This window comes from Melospiza georgiana, chromosome 15 (assembly GCF_028018845.1).
Source record: "Melospiza georgiana isolate bMelGeo1 chromosome 15, bMelGeo1.pri, whole genome shotgun sequence".
Taxonomy (NCBI): Eukaryota; Metazoa; Chordata; class Aves; order Passeriformes; family Passerellidae; genus Melospiza; species Melospiza georgiana.
Window position 1 is genome coordinate 244,408 of NC_080444.1, and position 24,304 is coordinate 268,711.

General features: G+C 42.9%; 2 protein-coding genes across 3 annotated transcripts in view; both read left to right on the forward strand.

The window, feature by feature from the left end:
- Positions 1 to 3,827: 3,827 nt before the first annotated feature.
- CDC23 (cell division cycle 23) lies at positions 3,828 to 13,309 on the forward strand. The gene is made up of 16 exons (XM_058035021.1): positions 3,828 to 3,961; positions 4,427 to 4,499; positions 5,410 to 5,547; positions 5,819 to 5,861; positions 6,223 to 6,328; positions 6,414 to 6,546; positions 7,506 to 7,683; positions 7,770 to 7,867; positions 8,086 to 8,167; positions 8,746 to 8,899; positions 9,029 to 9,148; positions 9,495 to 9,570; positions 9,846 to 9,907; positions 10,760 to 10,838; positions 10,937 to 11,056; positions 11,929 to 13,309. The coding sequence occupies exons 1-16, from the start codon at positions 3,834 to 3,836 to the stop codon at positions 12,097 to 12,099; spliced, it is 1,761 nt and encodes a 586-aa protein (XP_057891004.1). The 5' UTR covers positions 3,828 to 3,833; the 3' UTR covers positions 12,100 to 13,309.
- A 564-nt stretch (positions 13,310 to 13,873) lies between these two features.
- JAKMIP2 (janus kinase and microtubule interacting protein 2) overlaps positions 13,874 to 24,304 on the forward strand; it is a 33,818-nt gene continuing 23,387 nt past the window's right edge. For both annotated transcript variants that reach the window (XM_058035115.1, XM_058035117.1), the window contains exons 1-2: positions 13,874 to 13,974; positions 23,753 to 24,016. In XM_058035115.1, coding sequence (XP_057891098.1) covers positions 23,888 to 24,016 — 129 coding nt within the window. In that variant the 5' untranslated portion in view covers positions 13,874 to 13,974; positions 23,753 to 23,887. The remainder of the gene's footprint in view (positions 13,975 to 23,752; positions 24,017 to 24,304) is intronic.

Here is a 24,304-nt window from a genome sequence, read left to right on the forward strand (position 1 = left end):
CAAAACTGTATAAAACGGTACTGCCTTAAAACATAGCAACGGATTGCTGTTCACCATGAAATATCCTCCTCTTTTCTCAAATGGAGAGTAAGTATAATGAAAAGGGGGGGGGAAGTGTTTGCACATAAAGAAAGTAGCAGCTTTTTTACTTCCTTTTTTTTTTTTTTTTTTTTAGCAGCAGCACTATTTACTTCCCTCCTAGAGGGAGGGTAGGGAAAAAGAAAGCATTGCATATCAATGACTTCTACTTACTCTAGTGTAAGCTTTCATCAATAACAAAAGGGGCAGTTTTGCCTTCCCAAATTCACTTGCCTCACTCTTGACTTCAGTGGCCACAAGAAAAAACAGCAATGGATTTGAAACCAAATTAGTTTTTCATTACTGCCTGGGTACATAGCCATTAGCACTGAAGGGAGGATGACAGGCGTGGGACCAACCTTCTCAGCACACACCGCACGCTTGTGTCAGACAGCAGTGCCAGCAGAGCCGCGGGCTGCAGGCTCTCAGCACTGCCCAGGCTGCCCAGCAATTGCAGACTCCAGCTGCACGCGTGGCAAAATGATCCCTAGTCCTTGTGTCGTATGCAGACTCCCTTCTCCTCCATGACTTCAAGGATGCACAGCGGCACACTAAATACAACCCAATCAAACAAATTCCTAGTTCCTAATGTTCAGCCTAACCATAATTTTGACAACTGGTTAAAACAAATTTCTTGGTCTCCTGAAAAGGGAGCAAGTCCATGCTCCATTAAATAGGGAACTGCAGTTTAGTAACAACATGAAGGTTCTTGAATAACAGTATCTGCATGATTCTTTAGAATCTCACTGTGATATCCAGAGGTCTTAGTGGGCAATATGCTCAGCAAATGGTGCATGCAGGTTTTCTCAGAGTGTGTGGGCTAGATATGCACGCCCAACTGCTACTACTTCCAAGCTCATCAAAAGCTGCAATTAAACCAGATCTCCTAAAACTAGAAAATACATGGCATGAGTCAATGAATTTTTCAGATATGGAGAAGTGATTCAGACACAATAAACACTTTTGCTGCATTAGTCCACAGCTCTCAGAGGCATTTTATATCACTTCATCTCAATTAACCTCCCAAGAAAACAACTGAGATCTGAACAAGAGAGAGAGGGGGGGAAAATGACATTACTGACTTCACAATAGCCTACTCTGATGTCACAATGCTATATTAACTGAGTCATAGGCAGATTTCCTGGAATTCAGGCATCCTACCCTTTGAAACTATCCCCAGTTGGTGCAAATGTATTATTTCGTCTCAATTTAAATCAAGTATAAATGGTTTCCCTCATACTTTAGTCACAAGGTTTTCATGTTTTAACATTAATGATGTCCCAACAGACTACAAAAAGCAAAAGCGGGAGTTGTGTTAACTATGCTAAATGGAGAATACAACCAGTAGTAGAAAATAAGTTCTAATAACATCAGGCTTCTCAGTGTAAAATTATACAGCAAACTGTAATCATGGTTGATCTTCTAAAAAGTTAAAAAACACAGTTTTACAGCATCGTAATAAAGAAGTTCAATTCTCTAACTGTCAACAGATGAAACGAACTGTATTGGCAAGCCACTTCACTTGGTAAAGACCACTTACACAGGATTTCATGGAGATTAACTGTACATTTGAAGATCTCCACTTTGAAAAAAAAAATTCCTTTTAAAGCACCTACACAACCCATTGGGATGATGGACACAATTCCCACCCTTCCATCACCGACCTTCCTTCTTTTTGTCAATATGTTTCTCTGAGGGACTAGAGCCAATCTCATCCAGGGAGCTGTGGAATAACAAGGGGCACAAGGTCCCCTCTTCCTAGAGCATCCAGTCAGTACTGCTCAGTTAATCTGTATTTCCCCAAGATGCTGTCTGTCTGTTTTCACGCACAGAGGATTTAATTAGTCTCCTGGCTCTAAATGCCAGCCTCGGGTGTCACTTCAGAGCCATCTATCAGAGGATGGAACGGCGGAGAGTCGCGAGTTCCCGTTACGGAGCCGCGGCACCGCCCGGCCCGGCCGAGCGCGCCCCGCCCCGCCCCGCCCGCCCCGCCCGCCCCGCCCCGCCCGCCCCGCCCCGCCCCGCCCGCCCCGCCCCGCCCCGCCCCGCCCCGCCAGCCCCGCCCCGCCCGCCCCGCCCCGCCCCGCCAGCCCCGCCCCGCCCCGCCAGCCCCGCCCCGCCAGCCCCGCCCCGCCCCGCCCGCCCCGCCCCGCCCCCCCCGCCCCGCCCCGCCAGCCCCGCCCCGCCCCGCCGCTCGCGAGCGCGCAGCGCCCCCTGCTGCCGCGCAGCGGAAGCGCCGGGCCCGGCTCCGGCCGCGGGAAGGCCCCGGGAGCCAAACCCGCCTCAGGGACCGAAACACGAATTGCCACGGGCAGCGCCGTGTGTCACCCGTGTCACCGCTGCCAGAAACGCTGTTCTTCCTGAGGAGCAGGCATGGGAAAAGCTGGGTCACAGCTGCCCAGGGCTCACACGCAGGAACGCGACTCAAAGGGTATTTTGCCTAGATTTCCGCAAGAAGAGAAGTAGCACTTCGTGCATTTTTTCAGCAGATTCAGTATTTTGTATTGAAATCTCACTTCAAACATATTGTCACAGTTTCCATTGGGAAAACAGCACATAATACCCAGTGAGCCCAAAACTGAAAATAAACAGACCTCAATAAAATTACTTCATAGACCTCACACACACATACAGATTTCTTTAAATATCACTCTTTGTATTCATGTGAAAACTGAACATCCTTATATTAAAACCAGCAGAGAATCACAAAATCATTTAGACTGGATAAGATCATTGAGTCCAACTAATGGACTCAAACAAATACGAAATACAATGTTTAGGATCGTAGAGCACTAACACCTGATCCCTACATATGGAGAACATAAAAGAGATGGGAAGTACAACAAAAATGTATTATCGAAAAAAATTCTGTAGCTCTTTTCACATGTGTTCTGAGATGGGGCAAAGAGAGAGAGAATGAGGTATGAGTTAGGCTTTGTGTTGACTAGGCCCATCTGTGTAGTAACAACAAAGAAGTTTTTATTTGCATTTTGGATATATGGGCCGGCAGAGTAATAGAAGTATTTTCTGTCAAAGCTACAACTGAACTTGCAAAACATTTGACTAAAATTAAGAAAGGGAAAAACACATGTAACACTAAAATTATACTTCAAGTAATGGTCTAATTTGCTTTGTCTATTTGAAAAACCATTGAAGACTATAAATAACTCATAATTTTCCACTTTAAGGACAGGCTGGGCATTTCATATCTCTGTAAACCTTTGTAGAGGAATCTTAATTTCAACAGGTGGCTCCAGATGAAACGGTTCCAGATCAACGCAACGTTGAAATTTTCATATTAGTCATCACTACAGTGAAGGCCAGTGGTAGCCTTAGACTGTATACTGGAGTCAGTGTAAGAATTAGTGTCATTTACAAATGACACTCATCTAAAAACCAGAAATCTTTTACGGTGCGACACTCTTTTCTCCATCAGCGAACTTGCTGCCAGTTCAAACACAACCGGCCAATCAGGCGGCACGGCTCCTGCGCGCGGCCGCCATAACCGGCCAATCAGGCGGCACGGCTCCTGCGCGCGCCTGGGATTGGTCACGAGACCTCTCGCCCTCGGCCAAGCAGACGACTCCGTATAGGGGCGGGGGAGCGCAGTGCTCGAGGCTTTGATTGGCCGGGCCGGCAGGAGGACGCGCAGTGTGCGGGGCTGCGATTGGCCGAAACGGCGGACGGGCCTGTGATTGGTCAGGCTGGCTAGTGGGCACGCAGTGTGCGGGGCTGTGATTGGCCGGGCTGGCGCGATGGCGGCGGCGGCAATGGTGGCGGCGGCGGGCGGCAGCGACTTCTCGGATCTGCGGGAGATCAAGAAGCAGCTGCTGAGTGTGGCGGAGCGGAGCCGCGAGCGCGGGCTGCAGCACAGCGGGAAGTGGTGAGCGGGGCCGGGCACAGCTCGGCGTACCCCGGGCTAACGTTCTGTGCCGGGAGGGAGGATGGGACGGAGCTAGGTTTGTTTCGTCTCGACAAGAGGAGGCTCGTGGGTACCTCATAATTTTTTGCAACTCCCTGAAAGGAGTTCTCAGTGAGGTGGGAGCCAGTCTCTTCTGCTGTGCCTGCGGGGAGGGGACCAGAGGAAATGGCCCTGAGTTGAGATAGGGGAGATTCGATAAGATATTGGAAAATGTTTTTTGAATGTTCAGGTGGTTAGGCTCTGAAATAGGTTTCTCAGGGAGATGGTGGAGTCATTGGAGGTTCCTAAGAGGTGTCTGCATCTGGCGCTAGATGATGTGGTTTAGGGATTACACTGGTCGTGCTGGGCCGACGGTTGGACCTAATGATCTCACAGGTCTCCTCCAACCTCGATGATTCAATAATCCTACTGCTCTCTTTCCCTCAGGGCTGCTGAACTTGCATTCGCCCTGGATCCACTGCCACTGAGTGAGCTGCCACCTCCGCCTGTGCTCACCGAGGTACGGGCCCAGGCTGTGCTTGGGGGGAAGTGGCTGTGAGCCCTAGAAGGTCTTGCAGCTCGTGTGGGTGGGCTGTTTAATCTTAACTGTGGAGGAAAATACGTGATTGCAATCTTCCAAATACCACGAGTGGGATCAGCGCTGAGCTCCGATCTTGCCATTATGCTGGGAACATCCTTTCCATAGTGTGTTCAACAGGGCCAGAGAGCTTAATGTGCTTTCCCAGATGAAGGCATTATCTGTTGCTGTGTCCTAAATGAAGCACTCTGTAAGCCAAACTTGAAATCATATGCCTGCTAGTTTATTTTTATTCCTCTTTACTGAGGTCAAAATTATTTTAATACAAATTATGTTTTGCCATTAAACTTGTGCTTGCTAAGACACAAGAGAAACAAGTTGTGTCTCAATCCCCACCTCTGTAGGAATACAGTAGAACTCAGGGGTGTGTGTCCTGGTGTGTTATAGAAGTGTAACAAGTCATAAATGCATTTCAAGGTATAATTACCAAGGAAGTGTTCTCTTGTATGTTAGCAGATTAATATTCTCTTATGTGGAATTCCTGAGTAGATTTCTTGTTTATGGTTTTTCATACCAATTGAACAGCTAAGCTTTGCCTTCTGGCAGCTTGCCACAGTTTGTTTCTGAAATCTCACCATTTATTTTAAATTCATTAAATAGTCTGTAATAGTCATTAAATTCTTAAATAGTCTGTACTTGTTATTTGAGAACTCTAGAATCGGATCATGTGAGGGAGTGGAGGAACTTTTCTGATACTACTGAAACCATCTCTAAAGATGGACAAACTACATTTTTAGCTTTTGGAGCAATTTCACTGCTATGTTTGTAACCATGATTTTCCTAAAGTATGTCAGAGCTTCTTGGGTGTTAAAACTCTTTTGTGTCCCTGCAGGAGGATGCTCGTGATCTGGATGCCTACACGTTGGCCAAGTCTTACTTTGATCTCAAGGAATATGACAGGGCTGCCTACTTTTTACAGGGCTGCAAGAGCCAGAAAGCTTACTTCTTGTACATGTACTCCAGATACCTGGTAAGGTAGAAAAAGGGTTGCCTCCTAGCACTGAACTCCTCTGCTTTCGACCCCTCCCTGGCATATCTTATTTTTTTGCTTATTCTTTTGCTTGGTTCCTAATGACCACCTTGAAGTTCAAGTTCTGTGTTGGGGTAAAGAAAGATAGAGCTGTTCTTTTCAGAGCTGTGCTGTCTGTGAAAACTCAGTTTAAACACTGCTGCAAGTGCTGCAGCAAACAAAAGAAAAACACTATTATAATATAATCTTGGATTTTCTTTCTTTTCCACAGTCAGGGGAAAAGAAAAAGGATGATGAGACAGTTGATAGTTTGGGTAAGTCTCTGGTGTCAAGAAATGCATGATGAGATAATGAAGCTTTTGCTGTTGATTCTTCTTGTAACTCATCCTGGGTCTATGGCTTTCCCCTCTATTTTTTGGATAATAGGTTCTGTAACATTATTTCTTTCTTTTTCTTTTGATTCATTGGCTTAATTACAGGTTGCAGATTTTCATCTCTTAGGGGTCCTCTTTTAAACTGGGTGACCAGACTAAGCAATTTTCTTTAAAATGGGGAACATAAACACAGGCTGGGAAGCTGTCATGTCAGTGATATTTCTGACTGTACTCTAGACTTGGCATTGCTGTGGTGAGACTCCTTATTGAAAGCTAGCTGTGTGACTTTCTCTTCATGTAGGACCTCTGGAAAAAGGACAGGTGAAAAATGAAGCTCTACGAGAATTGAGAGTTGAGCTCAGCAAGAAACACAAAGCACAGGAACTGGATGGATTTGGCCTTTATCTGTAAGTGTTGGCACGTATTTCTTAAATATTTGTGTGGATATGCAGAATTGCATGATGCTTGTCAACCTGATACTTTTTTTTGCAGGTATGGTGTTGTTCTGCGGAAACTGGACCTGGTGAAAGAAGCAATAGATGTGTTTGTTGAAGCTGCTCATGTTCTGCCTTTGCATTGGGGAGCTTGGCTGGAACTTTGCAACTTGATTACAGATAAAGAGATGGTAAAACTTTGGAGATACCAAGATGTGGTAACAAAGCTCAAGAGTTTAGCCTGATTCAGTGACCAGTGTTTCTGTTTCCACAAGATTGATGTTGCCCACTGCTTCATTCTGTGAGACACTGTCAGGCAAGGCAATCCATGACTGTAAATTATGTTGTAAAATCCTCTTTATCTTAAATAGCTTGTTGTGCTGTAGCTTGAAAATCTTATACAGGCGCAGCTAATTTCTTATCATTCCCCCACAAAGTGGTTTAAGAAATTTCCAATTAATGTATTTTTGGAAGCAATTGTCACTGTCAGGAGTTATCATCTTGTCACATGAAGGAGATCCTCCAAGAGGTGTGCCTTTTTTATTTTTTATTAATCTTATTCTAATTCCTCAGTTATTGAGCACTTCTCATAGCTTGAAAGGATATATAGAATTGCTACGTTGAAAGCTGAAAAGATAATGTACAAAGCCACATAGGAGGTGAATTGTATCAGGGAAGCTAACTTCAGATATAAAACCAAAAGAGATTATTTTTCTTTCTGTATGGATTTTGAGCCCACTTGTGGAATTCTTCAGTAAATTCTGAATGATGAAGTATTTAAAACAGTACTTAAAAAATATTTTAAAAAGTGATGGAGAAGAGTGTTACCAATTTGTGGAAAAAGGAAGTGCAGTTTTGTTACATAATTTTGAGTCTGCTTACATGGTTCATTGAAATTAGTGTTACGATATTGATGTTTAAACATAGGAAGAAAGTCTGAATTTAATAGCTTCAGCAAGAGCCAGGTAATGTCATATTTGAAGGCAGTTTCTTCCCTGATTGACCAAATGGGTTTAAGAAAGTGACTGCAGGAAGGCCTCCTACCTCAGGACCATCTACTAAGTCATTGGAGGGAAGATAATGGATTCTTTGCGACGTGTACCTTGTAGAATACTTCTGATTGTCATCTCTTTTCTTTGATTCTTGCTAGCTGAAGTTCCTGTCCTTGCCAGATACATGGATGAAAGAGTTCTTTCTTGCACACATTTATACAGAGCTGCAGCTGATAGAGGAAGCTCTACAGAAGTATCAGTCTCTCATCGATGCAGGATTTTCCAAAAGCACTTATATAATTTCTCAGATTGCAGTTGCCTACCACAATATAAGAGGTCAGTGACACTAAGTGGGAATGACCCCCTTAATGCAAACTGGGCGTTTATAGTTGTTGATGTCCCATATGCTGTTCTTTCATCAGATATTGACAAAGCTTTATCGATCTTTAATGAGCTAAGGAAACAAGATCCTTACCGGATAGAAAACATGGACACTTTCTCCAACTTACTCTATGTAAGGGTAAGCATTCTTCCTGTGGCCTGTCCATAGTGATGGTGTTTGTTGTAGGTATGTTAAACATTGGTGAAGCAACTGGTGGTGTCTGGCCTCTCTGAATACTTGCTCTCCTCTTCCCAACTCCATGGAAGAGAGGCACTGTATGCATTGCCAATTGTTTACTGCAATTTCTTTCAAAGCATAATGTGCTCTCTCATTACTTGATTCTTTTGTTCCACTAGGGCATGAAGCCTGAGTTGAGCTACCTGGCTCATAATCTCTGTGAGATAGACAAGTACCGTGTTGAGACCTGCTGTGTAATTGGTGAGAGCCAATTCTGTAACATGTTATTTTTACATCTTATTTTGCTGCATGTAGGCTGTGTGAGGGAATCTTGGAAACACTTGAGGAAGTGATAAGCTGGCAAGGCAATTAAAATCGACACTTTTTGAATTTGGATTCAGGCAGCCTGAAAAGCAGACAAAATGACAGAGTACCCTTTTCCCTCATTTCTCTCTGAAGGCTGCTGTAATAGTACTAGGGTAGAAAGTAGACCCATGTACCTAAAAATCCCTTTATAGTCTTCAAACTCCAGTAGAAATAGTTGTGTGTCAGGAGCAGGAAATTGATTTCTTAGATCATGACGCTCCAAGGCGGTAGAATTATAAACTGATTGGTACAGCTGGAAAAGGATTGACCAGAAGACTGGTGAACAGAGTGCTATTAGGTCTCTTGAGGTTTAAATTAGTTCTGTCTTTATTAGGACTCTTGTAAAATTTGTTAGGAGGTAGTAGATAATACACATTACATCATTTTTTCTACTTCTCTATTGGTGTTGGCTTTTTTTGTTGGTTGGTTGTGGGGTTTTAAAAATTATTTAAATATTATGCCTTTTACTTTAGGAAATTATTATAGCTTGCGTTCCCAGCATGAAAAAGCAGCACTCTATTTCCAGAGGGCCTTGAAACTGAATCCTCGTTATCTAGGAGCCTGGACACTTATGGGACATGAGTATATGGAGATGAAGAACACATCTGCAGCTATCCAAGCTTATAGGTACCGCTCATGTACTGCACAAAATTGTGTTTGCTTCTGAAGTAGTATCTTCTATTTTTTCTTAGTGTTTTTGCTGGTCTTGGTTTTGATCCTGAATTTCTGTCTAGTTCATCTCCTTTTCATTGACAGGCATGCAATAGAGGTGAACAAAAGGGACTACAGAGCGTGGTATGGCTTGGGGCAAACCTATGAAATCCTCAAAATGCCATTTTACTGTCTCTACTACTACCGACGGGCCCACCAGCTCAGGTAGAGTTGAGAATGGAGCCGTGTTTTTTGGTCTTCATTCTGACCTGGTTGATTCTGGCTAAGGAATTTACATGCAAGAACTAAGTTGGGGAAGGAATAAAACATCTATGCTTTGTATGCAGTCCCACTGTTCTAAATCCTTTTAGTTGTGTTAGTTAACTTAACAAAAGCTTTGTCAGTTAAATGTTGAGGGTGACTGGTCAGGAGTAAGAGTGATGCTTTATGCAAAAGGATGACAGACTGCCAGGTGTAGATTATTTTTTTCCCTTGACCAACCCCCATCTTCCCCTCACCCTGAGATCAGCTGGCAGTCCATTAAACTACCTGAAGAATTGCTCTTTTACAGACCAAATGACTCTCGCATGCTGGTTGCTCTAGGAGAATGCTATGAGAAACTCAATCAGTTGGTGGAAGCTAAGAAGGTGAGAACTGATGTGTAAGACTAGGGTGTCTTGCAGAACACTGGGTGAAATTGCAGCAAAATTATATAGCTAGTGCTACCTAAACTCATTGGCAGTTACAGTTGGGGAAGTACTGCTGCAGTATAAGTAGAGCAGCTGATAAATAAGAAGTGGTCTACAGATACATGCCCTTTTTGCTGACAGTCCCTGTAATTTTTTGTTTCTGATTTGCATGCTGGAGTCATGAACTGGACTAATTTTTGTGGCATGCTTCACTGACTTTCCTTCCTTGACAGTGCTATTGGAGAGCTTATGCTGTGGGAGATGTGGAGAAAATGGCACTTGTGAAACTCGCCAAGTGAGTATGTACCCTCACTGAACTGTCACGGTTGTGTTGAATGCAAGTCACACTTTGATACCTAATGATAAAATACAGAATGTAAACAAGTGGAATTGCTGTTAGCTAATATTACTTTTGGAGCTGTGTAAGAATTGGTATCTTTAGGGCTGTAGTGACTGCAAATTTTGGTGTCCAGCTTTATCTTTGTTTCCATCAGGATAACTAGAGAGAATGATAGCATTATGTGGGTTGCAAATGACTTCTGAATCCTGAGGTGTTTTGAGCATGTAGTACTAGCAATTGTATTTGTTGTATTGCAACTTAAAAGCAGACCATGACCATGATGTATAAAATTGTAGCTTGGTTTTATTTTTCCTTTCTAGTATATAGCTGTGACATTGAAAGAGGTCTAATGTGAATACTGTGACATCAGCACTAATTTTGTTTTGGTGGGGATAAAGCAGTATGAAGTGGGAAGAGCGAAGAGGGGGGAAAAAAGGGGGCAAATGAAAAGTGAAATTGCTGTACAAATTTGGATTGTAGCAGGGGAAGAAGGAGCACTGGAGGAAATACTGAGTAAGTAGAATGGTAAAGGTCTGTTAAAGGGTTTAAAATGCAACAGAATATACAAAGGCCACTGCTTCTAGCTGTCTAGTCACTATCTGACTGCCTGCCTCTCTGTCTGTCAGCATGAATGCAAACTGGATCATCTCCTTCCACAAGGGGTTGTACATGTTGCATGTCCTGCAAATTCTGAAGGAAAGGACCTGGCTTTAGTCCAGGTCAGGGTGAGCAGGTACATTCTTACAGACCAAGAAGGTCTTCAACAGGGCAGCCTTGTTCCAGTGACCCACTTTTTTCCTTTTGTAGGTTGCATGAACAGCTGAATGAATCTGAGCAGGCAGCTCAATGCTACATCAAATACATCCACGATATCTATTCCTGTGGGGTAAGAAGATAGCTTGGGAATAAAAGGAGAAGTAAACATGGTATACAGCTACTTAGGAAGGCACTTAAAAATGATGTTTTATACCCCACTCACTGTAGGAGGTAGTGGAGCACCTGGAGGTCAGTACTGCATTTCGTTACCTTGCCCAGTACTACTTCAAATGTAAGCTTTGGGATGAAGCCTCAGCCTGTGCTCAGAAATGCTGTGCCTTCAATGATGTGAGTACCTGCGCAGTCTTTGGTGCTTCTTTCTTAAGGGATCTATGACCTTGATATTGGCTCCCTTCAGAGTGGAAGGAGTCTTCTATGAATAAGGGCCATCTGCCATACAAGTTGCATCCTGAATGGTGGTTGTTATCTATGCCTGAGCAGTTATGCCGAGTATGTTTGATAAAAGTCATGGAATGTGGTATAGATAGTGAAACTGAACCATACCTCATTGGAATTCACTAAGTAAAAGAATTTGAAGCTTCAAATGGCAGTCTTAAAGTTGCTAAAAATATTGGTGTTGAGGAGGTAGTGGAATGGTCACAAACTCCCACACGCTGTGTAGTGGTGGTACTTTCAAAACTTTTTTCTTCATCTTCTTTGTGTAGACGGCGCAGAGAGTATAATAGTACTTGGGTTTTGTGTGCAGCTTCATACTCTGTGATGTTATGTATCTGTAAGTGGGCAGTTTGGGATTTTTAATTTCAGCCTAGTGGTAGACACTAGCCATGAGTGCAGGGTGTTTGGCTTATCCTTGACAAAGCTGCCTGGAGCTCTCTCCAACCTGAGTTCACCTTATTCAAAGTTTTCCCAATCTACTTGCTGGAATATTTAGACAGCTTCAGTGGTTGGTGGTTCTGTTGTCTGAAATACCCAAGAAACACACCAATCAAGAGTAAAAGGAGGAAAGACTAAAATGAAAAAAAGTGACTTACCTTAACATTTCTAAGGAGCAGAAGAAAAAAGAGTTGAGAATGGCTTTTATAGCTTGTAGCTTTACAGAATGACAAGCTGCTTTAAGTTACACTGCTTACATACTGAGTTTGACCCAGAAACCATCCATTCATAGTTGTACTGTTCTGTTTTCTACAAATTAATTTCAGACTAGAGAAGAAGGAAAAGCCCTGCTGCGCCAGATCTTACAGCTTCGCAACCAAGGAGAAACATCATCCACAGATGTTGCCGCTCCCTTTTTCCTTCCGGCATCATTGTCAGCCAACAACACTCCCACACGTCGTGTCTCCCCCCTCAATCTGTCTTCTGTAACTCCATGAACAATTCTGATACTTCTAACTTGTGCATTGGATGTGACATTGCAAGTGGCACATGCAACCACTTCTGTCTAGGGAAATTCCTCCTTTTGTTGTTGCCCTCCCATAAAGGGAAGGAGTTAGCGGAGTCCACAGCTGAAGAGAGATGGGCCCCAACAGGGAAAGGGGAGCCTGATGTCAAAGTGCCTGTGCTGCAATGTGAGAACCTGCTGTACTTCTCACCAAGTCATTCCAGTCAGAGGGCAGACATGTCCCACTACACAGGACTGCTAAGTGAGGCATTTGGAAGAGCTGTCTGCTTGAGTTAAAATACATTTTAAGTTTGATTCTGCCAAGTTACCTCTGGTCTTTACTGCACTTCTTTGGAGGACCTCTTAGTGGTATCACTGCTGTCTTCATCAGAAACTGTTACCTATCTGTCTATGTAATGACTTTTGCTTGTCTTGAACTACACAGCAGTAGAATAGGCACTTAGAGATAGGTCCCATGGGTATGTTAAAGGATTGGTAAATGTCAGAGGAATCCCAAGTAGCCTCAGGTGACTGCTATCTGAGTTCTCACTGTAGATCTGATGGATAGTTTTGTCTTTCAGTAGAAAAGCAGTTGGGATAGCACAATTGAAAAATAATGAAGTTAACAGTTCTTGGGCTTTATGGTTCAGGTTCCATGTGTACTGTAGCAATGGAATCAAATGAACTATAATGGATCATTTTGTTAAGAAGGCAAAAAGATAATTATGCCTTTGTTTCAGAATTTACAGCCTATAAATTTTCAGAATTTACAGCCTATAAATTTACAGCCACACCCCTATGTCTGTGGCATGACTTTAATTGAAGGACAAAGCATTTATAAACCCTTCCCATTTAGCCATAGCTTCCTGTGTTTCATGAGACCAGTTGTACAGTTGGGCACATCAGGAAACCTGGGTCACAGCCCTGGGCTCTCTGTACAATGCATTTGCTACATTTCCATGGAACAGAGGGAACCCATGTTCTTAGTTCTGGGCATCTCTAGAAATTACTGTCCTATGTTCCATAGTATCCATTCAACAACCATTTCTATTGCAGATGGTTTTCAACAGTGAAACTGGATCTTGATGTATTTTTCCAAGAACTCTGCTAATTCCATGCAAACCTGATGATATCAGTGAGACCATTTATAAAATTGTTGTCACTAGGGTACTGGAACAAACAAGCAAATTGTGCTTGATAAACTTGGTACCGCCTCTCTGCGTGGGGATTAATGTGCTGGTGGATAAACGAAGAGTGACTTGTGTCATTTACTTGTGATTGTGCAAAGCGTTTGATACTGTGGCTTCCAGACAGTGTCCTTGTCTCTAAGCTGGAAAGACATGGATTGGATAGGTGGACCCCAGGGTGACGAAGGTCACACTCCCCACTATAGTGGCCATTGACGTGCTGTCCAAATGGAGACTAGTGATGAGGTGTGTCCCTCGGAAGTCGCAAGGCCTGGGGCGAGCTCCAGCTTGAGGCCACGGAGCCTCCGGACCCCTCGAGTCACTGTGGTCCGAGGGCGGCGGCCCTTCGCCCTCAGAGGCTGGCTTGTTGGGGCCCGGCCGCCCGGCAGTGCTGAGGGAGCCGGGCGCCGCCGGCACCCTCAGCCGGGCGGGCCGCGCTCCCCGCGGCGCTGCCTGCGCTGCTGGGGCGCAGCTGCGGCGGGGCGGGCGGGGCTGCCGCAGCCCCGGACCGGCAGCGCAGCCTCGGCCGCGGGGCGGCGGCGGCGGGGCGGGCGCGCGCCCTCAGCGCCGGCGCGCAGGAGGCGGCGGGGCCGGTGCGGGCGCTGGAGCCGCCGCGGCGGCAGGAAGATGGATGCGCCGTGCTCATGCCTCGCCGCTCGGCGTCTTTCCTTGGCGGCACGGTGAGCGGCGGTAGCGGCCGAGAGGGTCGCCCGAGGTGCCCGCGGCGGTAGAACAATGACCGGCCGGCTGCGGGCCCCGGGGCGGCGGCGCGGATGGAGGTGATGGACGGGAGGGGAGAGCGAGCGGGAGCCAGCGGTGATGGAGAGGAGATGGCGGGAGAGGTGTGGCAGGCGCAGCCCGCAGCCGCCTCAGGCTCCCGCCGGCCCTGCACCATTGTATGCCCGCCGGTCATTGTCCGCCCGAAGCGAGCGCGGCGCGCTGGGTGCGGCGGCTGGTGCAGGGAAGGGAAGGGAAGGGAAGGGAAGGGATGCTCCAGGGCTGGGGGCGTTCGGCGGAGCCCGGGCTGGGCCTCGGCGCCGCGGGGGAGCCCGAGCGGAGCGAGGCCAGCGCGGCCCTTCAGGCGCTCCCTGCGCTCGCTTCCACTCGCGATGCCTCTGTGCCCGCTCCAACGCTCCCACGGCGGTACGCAAGGCTTCCAGCCCAGCAGAATGTTCATAATTGCACCTGTACGTGTCCTGGGCTGTCAGGGCTGGCGTGTCTATGTGTGAGGAGGCATGCTGTCTTGCAAACACCGACCCTGCAGAGTGCATCTCTTTGTACATGCAACGCATGCCTTTTTCACAGCTACTGATGGAGGAAACCTGCCTCTTGGACTGGTGTGCAATTCATGCTTAAATTACTGGATTGCCATTCCTCAGTTTCATTTTGGCCACTTGCGACAGATCTAGAGCCTACATTTGAGTTGCCTTATGACACTGAATACTCATTTTATACTAGTTTCTGTTTTTTGCTGAGAATGCAAATAAAAAATGCTGCTCATACCTTATAGGTTGGGAACATCGAAACATATTTTTAAAAATTTTTTGACCTCTTGCAAGAAAAAAACCCCAGAGCTGCATTTTTAAAAAACATTTGCATTCTGATGCTGTCCTGTGCCTAACCTGTAAAGTGACATGTTGGACTCCCATTCTCAACATCTCTGATTTGCTGGGTCAGATTCTTCCGTGGTGCAGGTATCATGCTTGACCTAAGCATCAAGGTAGCCTATCAGGAGAATGTTTTGTTCCTTTTCAGGCAGTAATGTGAGGTTTATTGCTTCTGCTCTGACTCAGGTTTTGTTTCTATTGATCTGGCCTACTGCTCTGCATAGAATTTCAAACTCAGGGCTGCTGTGCTGTAAATGGTACTCAACCTGGCTCAGACAGAACACTTGCTGATTTAAAAAGGTTTTCTAGGAATGGGTATGATTTTGGTGAAATCTGGGAGTGGTGAGACAGTCACTGTTGAACAGGGCACAAGACACAAGTACTCTGTCAGTACTTCTGTATCAATCAAAAGATGCCATGGGCACCTCAATGCAAGGACATCAAACTCTTGAGAGTGGATCCAGTGCAGGCATGGGGAAAAGGCTTCAGGACAAGGATTAGGAGGAGCAGCTGAGGTCACTTGTTTTGTTTAGCTTAGAGAAAAGAAGGCTGAGGGGTGACCCATCACAATCTGTAGCTTCCTCAAGGGGGTCAGCAGATGGGGAGGTGCTGATCTCCTCTCTCTGATGACCAGCAGTAGGACACAAGGACATGGAATGAAGCTGCATCAGGGGAGGTTCAGACTGTACAGTAGGAACATCTGCTTCACTGGGAGGGTGGCTGGGTACTGGAACAGACTTTCCAGGGAAGCGGTCAGGGCACTAAACCTGTCAAAGACCATCTGAATGATGCTCTTAGTCATGTGGTTCAGTATTAAGTGGTCCTGTGAGAAGCAGGGAATTTGACTCAGTGGTTCTTATGGGTATCTTCCAATTTGAGATACTCTGTGATTCTACTCAAACTCTGTGGTTTGAGCCAGTTCCACCTTTGCTTCTACAGGAAGCAAAATCCCAAGGAGAAGCCTCAGGGAGGAAAGGCTGGAAAGTTTTTGCTGGGATTTCCATAGGAGTTACCCGGAAATTGTTGATGGATTGCTCCTTTGACTTTGTTTCCCAGAACTGTGGCAGTTTGGTGGTCTGCTGGGATTCCCTGCTTTGTCAGCAGAACTCCTAGCAGAAAGGAGTAGACTGTCAGTGTCATACTGCAACCTTTCTGACTTCCTGCTCTCTCACCGACTGTTTTGGTAGTGCCTAAGATAGAGAAATATGGCTCTCACCTTGGAGATGGTTTTGAGCCAGGTATTTCCAGTGTCCTCTCCAAGCCTAAGTTCAAGCTCTGTGATACTGCTAATGCATTGATTCTGCCTCCTTTCTGAGAACCTTGCCACTGTCACTTTTCAGTGGCTTTTGATAATCCTTCTGCTTTCAGAGGCCATTCCCAGCTAAATAATCTTCTGTGTAAGAGCTTTGGTATCCTGCACATTAAGAATTGAACATAAGGTGGGTCTTCTGTATGTATGGTTGTGTATGGTTGTATTTTAAGGAGGTGATTGGCTATTTTAATTGGTAAATATATGCTGGGTTCTGGTAGACTTTTTCCTTTCAAGACTTCAATGTAGCTGGAAAGATGCTGCATAAGTTCTCTGTCATTACAAAGCATAAGTGACCTCAGAGTATTCAAGTCAGGAAAATGCTGTGAAATGTAACTGTAGAATGATGCCCAGAATAATTTTCAATGTTGATCTCTAACAATTAATGTAATAGTTGATATTCTGGTTTAGAAAGTTACAAAAATAGTCCTCCAACTATAACAAAGGTGTGGGGATGGATTCCACTGCTGTAAGGCTGGTATAACTCAGATGTAGCTTGAGCAGTTGAAATCCAAGTAGTTTGTTAATTATAACCTCTGGAGTTTTCCTCTCTTCTTTTTAACCAAACTGTGAGAGCCTGAAGATGCTTTCACTACTCAGTCATGGTAATTTTTAATAGTGGTAAATATTTTGCTTTCTATTGGCTTTGTGAAGTTGTGAGGCAGCAAAATAACCTTTGCCAGATGCCTGAATTTTGAATTACTTTCCAGTGATGTTGTATCTTCTACATCCATCAGATTTCTCTTTAATCTTTGTGCATGGCAGTGCAATATTTGTACTACAAGACTGCAAACCAAATGTTCTTGGTTTAAAAGCCAAATTTTAAATATTATTTCTTAATAATCTATATTAATATATATTATTATATATTAATATTATTTGCTTGAATTTATAATTACATGCTTGCATTATGTGTTTTGAAATCAATAGCCTCCAAGCAGGTAACATCTTCAAAGCTCCTCTATGAATCTATATCCCTTCAAGGTCGGGTCTTTGTCAGATTATAGCAAATTTATCTTCCCATCTTCAGAGATGGATTCCTGCTTCCTTCTCTTTATAGATCTGTGCAAAGCATCTGTACAGTTCTCTGTCATCAGCTCTCAAAATCCAGAACCTATGAGGGTAGAAAAATGTAATTTTGGTAGTACTTCTAGTTTCTGTATCTTTAAAGTCTGTTTGAATTTCTCCTTTAAAATATGAGGGCTAGAAATCTTTGCTCCAGGAGGTAGGGCTCTAAATAGAAAATTCAACAGCATGCTAGAAGAACCATGAGAAAGCTCTGTGGTGTGGCCACACTGAACACTGTCAGGTCAAATGAGTGTAAACACAGCTTCTTTGGAAATGACACAGCAGTGTGGATCATAGTCTGCAGTTTGGTCTCTGAAACATCCAATGAACTGGAAAGGAAAAATAAAACATGGAGTATTTTCAGGAACATGGGCTTTCAGTTCTTCTCGCTAGAAGTGGTGATGCTGTATGGTTTGCTTGCCATGCATTTGGATCTCTGTGGGTTGCTGAGAAACCATCACTCATCCTGTAAACTTTAGGATCCCTGCTTTCTCTGGAAGATCATACTTGGACATCACATTTTCCTGTGTTGACCAGTGTGCATCAGCCATGGTCACAAGAGAGGCAAAGTGAACTGATGTATGTCACCATCCACACAGTGGCATTTCACAAGAGGCACACAAGTGCAGCACACACTTTAGTACACAGCTATGCAGTGAAACCTTCTTAGTTAAATTTAACAAATACCAACAAATAAGGAATGTAAATGAAGATTAGATAGTCTACAGTTCTTTTTCTAACTTTGGATTAAATGTACTCTAATAAATAATAAAGCAGACTGATTGCTTGAGAAAATTGACTTGACTTAGTGCTTGAGAAAATGGTTAGGCTAGAAGAGCTAGTCTAGTATGGCAGATCTTTTAGTTAAAAATGATAATACGAAGTATATCAGCATCTCAGATTATTTTATAAAAAATAATGAATTATTTGAATTAATTGAGGGCAGCTGATGCTAAAATGCATGTTGGCTCACATTTTTATTTTGTGCATTTCTTCCATCTCTATCCAGAAGGTAATATCTTCATCCCATACTCCATTTTTCAAGCTATAAGTTTATTTTTTGAAATTGCATATTACAATACTCCTTAAAGTGCTTAAGGGAAAGACCTGTTAAACCTTACATTGCATGGATTGTAAACAAAGAGCCTAAATAACATGGAAATTAAAACTGAAAAAAAGAAAAAACAGTTGTTGAAAATCGCATTGAGGTACCAGGTGGTTTAGGTTAACAGTAATGAGTGAGCATATAAAGTTGTGAGAAATGGTAGAGTCAGGGCTTCTGGATTTTTTTTCCCCTGTATGTGCGCTGGTTTGCTAATATTCACTAAGCTGATTTTTTTAGTGGGTGCAGAAATACTTTTAATTTTTCATTTCTATAATGTAAGCAAAATACTAAGAACTCTAAATGTTACACGTGAGAGAAATGAATGAGAATCAATACTGTACTGTTTGGCAGGTATTTGGGGGTAGACTTGGTGTACAAAAATTATGAAAAGATTATAATGATGTTAATACATAACATGCACTTAGATTTTCATGAACATGAATGTGATTTTTGTTTTATGTTCTGTAATTTGTAGGTAAGTCCTTGTTTTTTTTTCCCCTGTATTTATTTGTACTTAATATTTAGGGTTCTGTAAGATGCTCTATTCCATCTCTGTGCATTGGTGAGGAACAAAATGAGATGCAGGCATTTTTTTGAGAATCTGCCTAATTTAATATAGCCCTTAATAATATCCCCTTTTCATGTCCCCTCTCTGACAGGAAATTGTGCTCAGTTACAATAAGTCTTAGGCAAACAAAGAGTATGTGGGGACTGTTGCACTGGAAAAAGATTGGATTATTTACATCTGAAAGAATAATTGTGCTGGTTACTGTTTGGTAGCTTATAACTTAAGGAAAGACTCCGTAATTAATTAGGAAGCGCTTTCAGGAATAAATCTGTAAGTTTTGTGTGTGTCCAGTACCTGTTTCAGAGGCACACTGGAGAGCTGACAAACATCTGTGCCTTTGCTGTGGTTCATCCCTGCCCCGGCTGTGTCCACCAAGGCTGCTTGCAGATCCCTTCTGCATTATGTCACGGATTTTTGTGGGCTGCAGCGTGACCTACATGTTGCTGTTTCCTTGGAATATGCGGTGGGTGTCTGTGACCAGCATGGTAGCCTATGTTAGGTGAACGCAATGAGGATTTAAGCATTGTCCTTGAAAATGTATTTGAAATTATATACAATAGCTTAATGCTCATTCAGATCTCTCTGAAATTACTATAGAATATTTTTCTGGTTTCAGCCTTAATAAGAAACTGCACGTTTTCCTGAATGCCTTATAATTGAAATGTCTTAATTTTTTTTGTGCTTTGTCACATCATGCATCTCAGCTGGATCTAGTGACCAGCATCTCAGCTGGATCTAGTGGGTGGTGTTTCATGCTTACGCCTTTTCCAGCTGAGAAATCAGTTCATCACCTACTTATATGGGAGGAGAGTGCTGCTGCCCTGGTCATCATAATACAAATGGAAGCTGGTGCTTTCATTTATAAAGCAGCTAAATACCATCCTGTAAATTTTCAGGGGTACTTTTTAAATAGTAAAGTGTAAGGATAAATTCTACATTTAACATGAGTTTCACTTTATTCTAGTTGTTTATTTTTCAAGTTCTGTTTGTCCCATTATGAGCAGAGCTACCTAAGTCAGCATGTATGGTACTACATGGTATGTTTTAATTTGGATTGTTTTGTTGGGAAACAGGCAAAGCATGACGGGTACTTTTTTGTCAGCTGGGCTGTGACACTGGTGGAAAAGATTTCTGTTCTTTCAGACCATTCTTAAAGAGTTCACAGCCTGTAGGGATGACAAAGGAACATATCTTTCCTCATATGATAGAAGGGCAAGATTCACAACAATTTGCAAATGAGAAAAAACTATTTCTTGTAATGTTTTTATTTTTAGAGGTATTTTGAGTCTAAAAGATGTATAGAAATGACTAATTAGAAGATGTGTTTAGATTTCTGCTAGAAAGTTAATGTGAAGAGATAAACTGCTAGTTTTGATCTTGCTGAACTTCCCTGGTAATGGGAACATCCATACTCTTTTCACAGAAAATGGAAGAAAAAGGCAAGAGGGATACAGGACACATGAAATTAGAGCAATGTGTACATGAGGTTCTTTAAGACATTGAGAGCAATAGAGTGGGAGAAGAAAATACATTTTTTAAGCTATATTGAACTGCAAGTTGATAAGAAACTGCAAGAAGGTAGTAATCTAGTTGGAAGTAAGGTATTCAAACAAAGAAGACAGTTCATTTTAGAGATCATTGTATTGTTAAAAGTGAATATGGGAGGCCAGAGTACAGATTTTTTTTAAAAAATATGATGCAAAACCAATGTCTGTGTTTATCGGCTGTATCAAGACCTGAGGTAAAAATGGCAAAAACTTCCAAAATTAACCTTATTCCTTTAAGTAGAGAAATTACTTAAATATCTGACAATTTTTAGTAGTGAATGTAAGATACCTTCCTCTGGTGTCTGTAAGCCAAGACGTGATCATTCATATAGCCTTAGAAGGAAAAGGAAGGGATTTCAGGAGAAGGATCTGGGACATGGGCTTTCTCTCTGTTGTTTTCTTGTTTATATGCATTTCAATTAAATAAAACAGGGTTTTGTTGGGTCGTTAAAATCGAATCAAGGAGAGGCTGATACAATGAACTCCATGAATTGCAGTGTTTCTCTTCTAGGTGGTGCATGTTGTCTGTTGGTTGAATGTGATCCACTTGCATAAAATAATGCGCGAAGTACAAAACCACCAAAATGTTTTCTTAGGCCCCCATCTTGTAGTGAACGGAGTAGGTTGTTAGAGCTTGTCCTTGTTCTGACAATCCTGCCATTCTTAAGTAGAGCCTCCAGTCAGTATGCATTTGCATCTTATGCCGAAAAGTACTGATTCTGAAAAATGTCCACTTGCTTTTAGGATAGGGCAGGATTTTCTTCATCACTGTTAGTGTTCTCTGTGTGCATTGTGTTATGCCAACTTCTAGGAAAATAACTGTGTGAGGAAGAGACAGATGGTATTTTAGCCACAAAATACTAGAATATTGTTTTAACAAATCTGCTTAGCTTTGCTGCGGGTAACAATAATGCTTCTGTACCCTTTTTACTGTTTCCATGGAGTCATCAGCTTGGATAGGGCTTTTTTGGTTCATGTTTTAGAGCAAGGGCCAATGGTAATTTTAGCATGAGCAGCCTAGCAGCACCAGATTCATCGCGTATTCCTTGTGTAGAGCCTCATATCCAAGGGATATTGTGAGCTCAGTTCAGAAGGTATTTTAATATTCCTGAAAATTATTATGGTATTGATTAGAAATCTAACTAAAATACAGTGATTTTTGTGCAGTCAAAATCAGAGGGTGGTTAGGATTTGTCCTGAAGAGCTGTTTGTCAAGTCTGAGCTGAGTTTTTGGGTTGATGTTGACATGTTGAATTATGATAAAATACTAAAATAATGTAACTCATGCTTTTAATCACAGTTTTCATTTATTATGTATTTTGTTATGTGTCGTAACACACACAGAATAGTATGCAATAATTAGGGGTTGAATTTTATTCTGAAAAAATGCAAAACATAGATGAAACCTGGTAAATAAAATCCAAAGCAAAGACTTAATTTAGGATTCATTCAAATCCCACTAGGCAAATGAGACAGATTTTGGAGGCACAGGGAGTTGGGTATTCCCACTGTTGCAGTGATGGGATTTAGCTTATGTTGAAATACTATTTCCTTAGAGTATTGCCTAAGGCCAGATCAATCAACAAGCGTGAATCCAGTCTGGCTAATGGAATTTCCAGCAGGTAAGCATTTTAACTCCTCCTCTAGTTCCAAGGGATTTTCACCATTCTGAGGGAATAGAAAATGCCTCTCTCAGAATTGTTGCAGATTGTTGGCAGAGATGGTGAAGCTCAGAAAGGTCATGAGAATTTGCCAAGGATGAAAAAGCTTCTCATAATACTCTCATCATGCTTACCACATTCTGAAGTTCTGGTTCTAGAGTGAGGATTGGGATCTAGAGCCACGGTGCTTTGATCAGCAGTTGTGATTTGGAGCATCCCCTCATGTTAGACTTACCTAACCTGAATCACAGCTCCCTTTTACTGATGGAGAGTTGGATCAGTGGGTTTCCAAATTAGCATGTTAATTGTTGTCTTGGCAAGAGCTGAAATGCTGGCTCTGGGCTCAGAGAAAAACAAGTTTAGATCAGAGGTTTTGCTTGTTCACATAGGTAAATTCTCTTCACAGTGGAGCCACTCTTTGAGCAGAACCAAATGTCTGAGAGCAAGATGTTGGGAGGAGCACATATATGAGTTAGGGTTTCTATCTGCTCTTGCCCTCAGAAAGCAGAAAATTATAACTGATGTGTGGAAGTTTTTGTTGAGTTAAACATTCTTTCATATTTGGAGGTCTCTTCTGTTTTAACATGGGAAATGATAATTCTATTTATGTTTTGTACCCAAAGCAAATAAAATATAAAAAATTAATGTGCAACCTGACAATAAGGGAGGAAAGCTTGCCTGGAATCTAGCACTGGAGCAATAATTATTATTGCTGGGAAATTTCATCACTACCACTACTACACTGTGCTCTGTCCCATTCTTAATGTTTCAGTGCTTTGCCCATCTCCAAACTGATATCCCACATCTCCAAACGTTATTTCAGCTAGGGGCCACAAATGGGAATAATAATGCTATAAAATTAAAATGAATACAGGGATAATGATGATGTTTGTCCAGAATTTTATTTTTTACTGTTCATAACCAGATGTTAAAACCTCAATTGCTAGACTACAGTGTGATATTGTCATTTCTTGCTTCATTTGTAAATTAGGATCCTAATCTTCCAAAAGGCGTAGGCATTCATTTCTCACTCCATGGGGACAATTTCTAGTGTAAACAGGCCCTTGAATGTTACTAGATTTCTCTTTCCACAGAGACCTGGAATGCTGATTGAGGACTTCACTTGCCTATTCCTCTTGTGACAGATAGTAGCAGTGTTGTGGAGAGTCTTTGAGTTTGGCACAGGATCTTGAACAGGATTAGGGGTTGGGAAGGGGAAGAGAATGATATTGTTGGTAGATTCTTGAGATTAAAGCATCTGGTTTGTGGTTACCTCAGACTGCAAGGATTGGAGTAAATAACCTGTCCCTTCCAATCTCGTGCTCTCAGTAGCACAATCTTTATGGTAAGTGAACACCTCTCTTCAATGCATCGCGCCCCTTTCTGAGAACAGAAGAGGGCAAGCATGGAATTCCCAAAAGTGTGGCAGGCTGGTGTTCAGAAGCATGACTGTGCTGGGATCTGCCTTGTAGGTTTTCAGGCAAAGATTGCAGTGTTTTGGATATGGGAGCTCTCTGTTGTGTTCTGTAAGCATGTGAGCTGTCCCGATGCAGCATCTGCTGACAGATAATAGTATGTCTTATTTCTTAACAGGGCTTCCAAAGCAGCTGAGTCAAGGACCTTAAGGAATGTCACGCAGTAGTTGCTGACCTAACTGACACTGAAAGGAACAGAAGAAGATGGCAATCCATATTTGAAATAAACGTGTGGACTCTCTGATAAAAAACCATGTCAAAAAAAGGACGGAGCAAGGGCGAAAAGCCTGAGGCACTGATTGTTGCCCTACAGGCTGCCAATGAGGACCTCAGGACCAAGCTAACAGACATTCAAATTGAGCTGCATCAGGAGAAATCTAAGGTGAGTGACAGTTCAGTTTTAAATAAAATTGTTTGCTGAAGAAGGCAAACACGTGGAAAAAATAGTAGCACAGACTTCAGCAGAGGCCACACAACTCTTTCCTAAAAAAAGTGGTCTGATTCTTTACCAACTTAGAACATTTACTATGGATGTCCTATGACTTCTCTGGAAAAGACTCCATTTTACTGAGCTATGAATTGGAGAAACCTCTGGCCCTCAAATGGAGCAGTATGTGAAAGTTGTAGGAATTTTGCTTTTTCTGAGCCCTCCAATTATCTGGTGAATTTG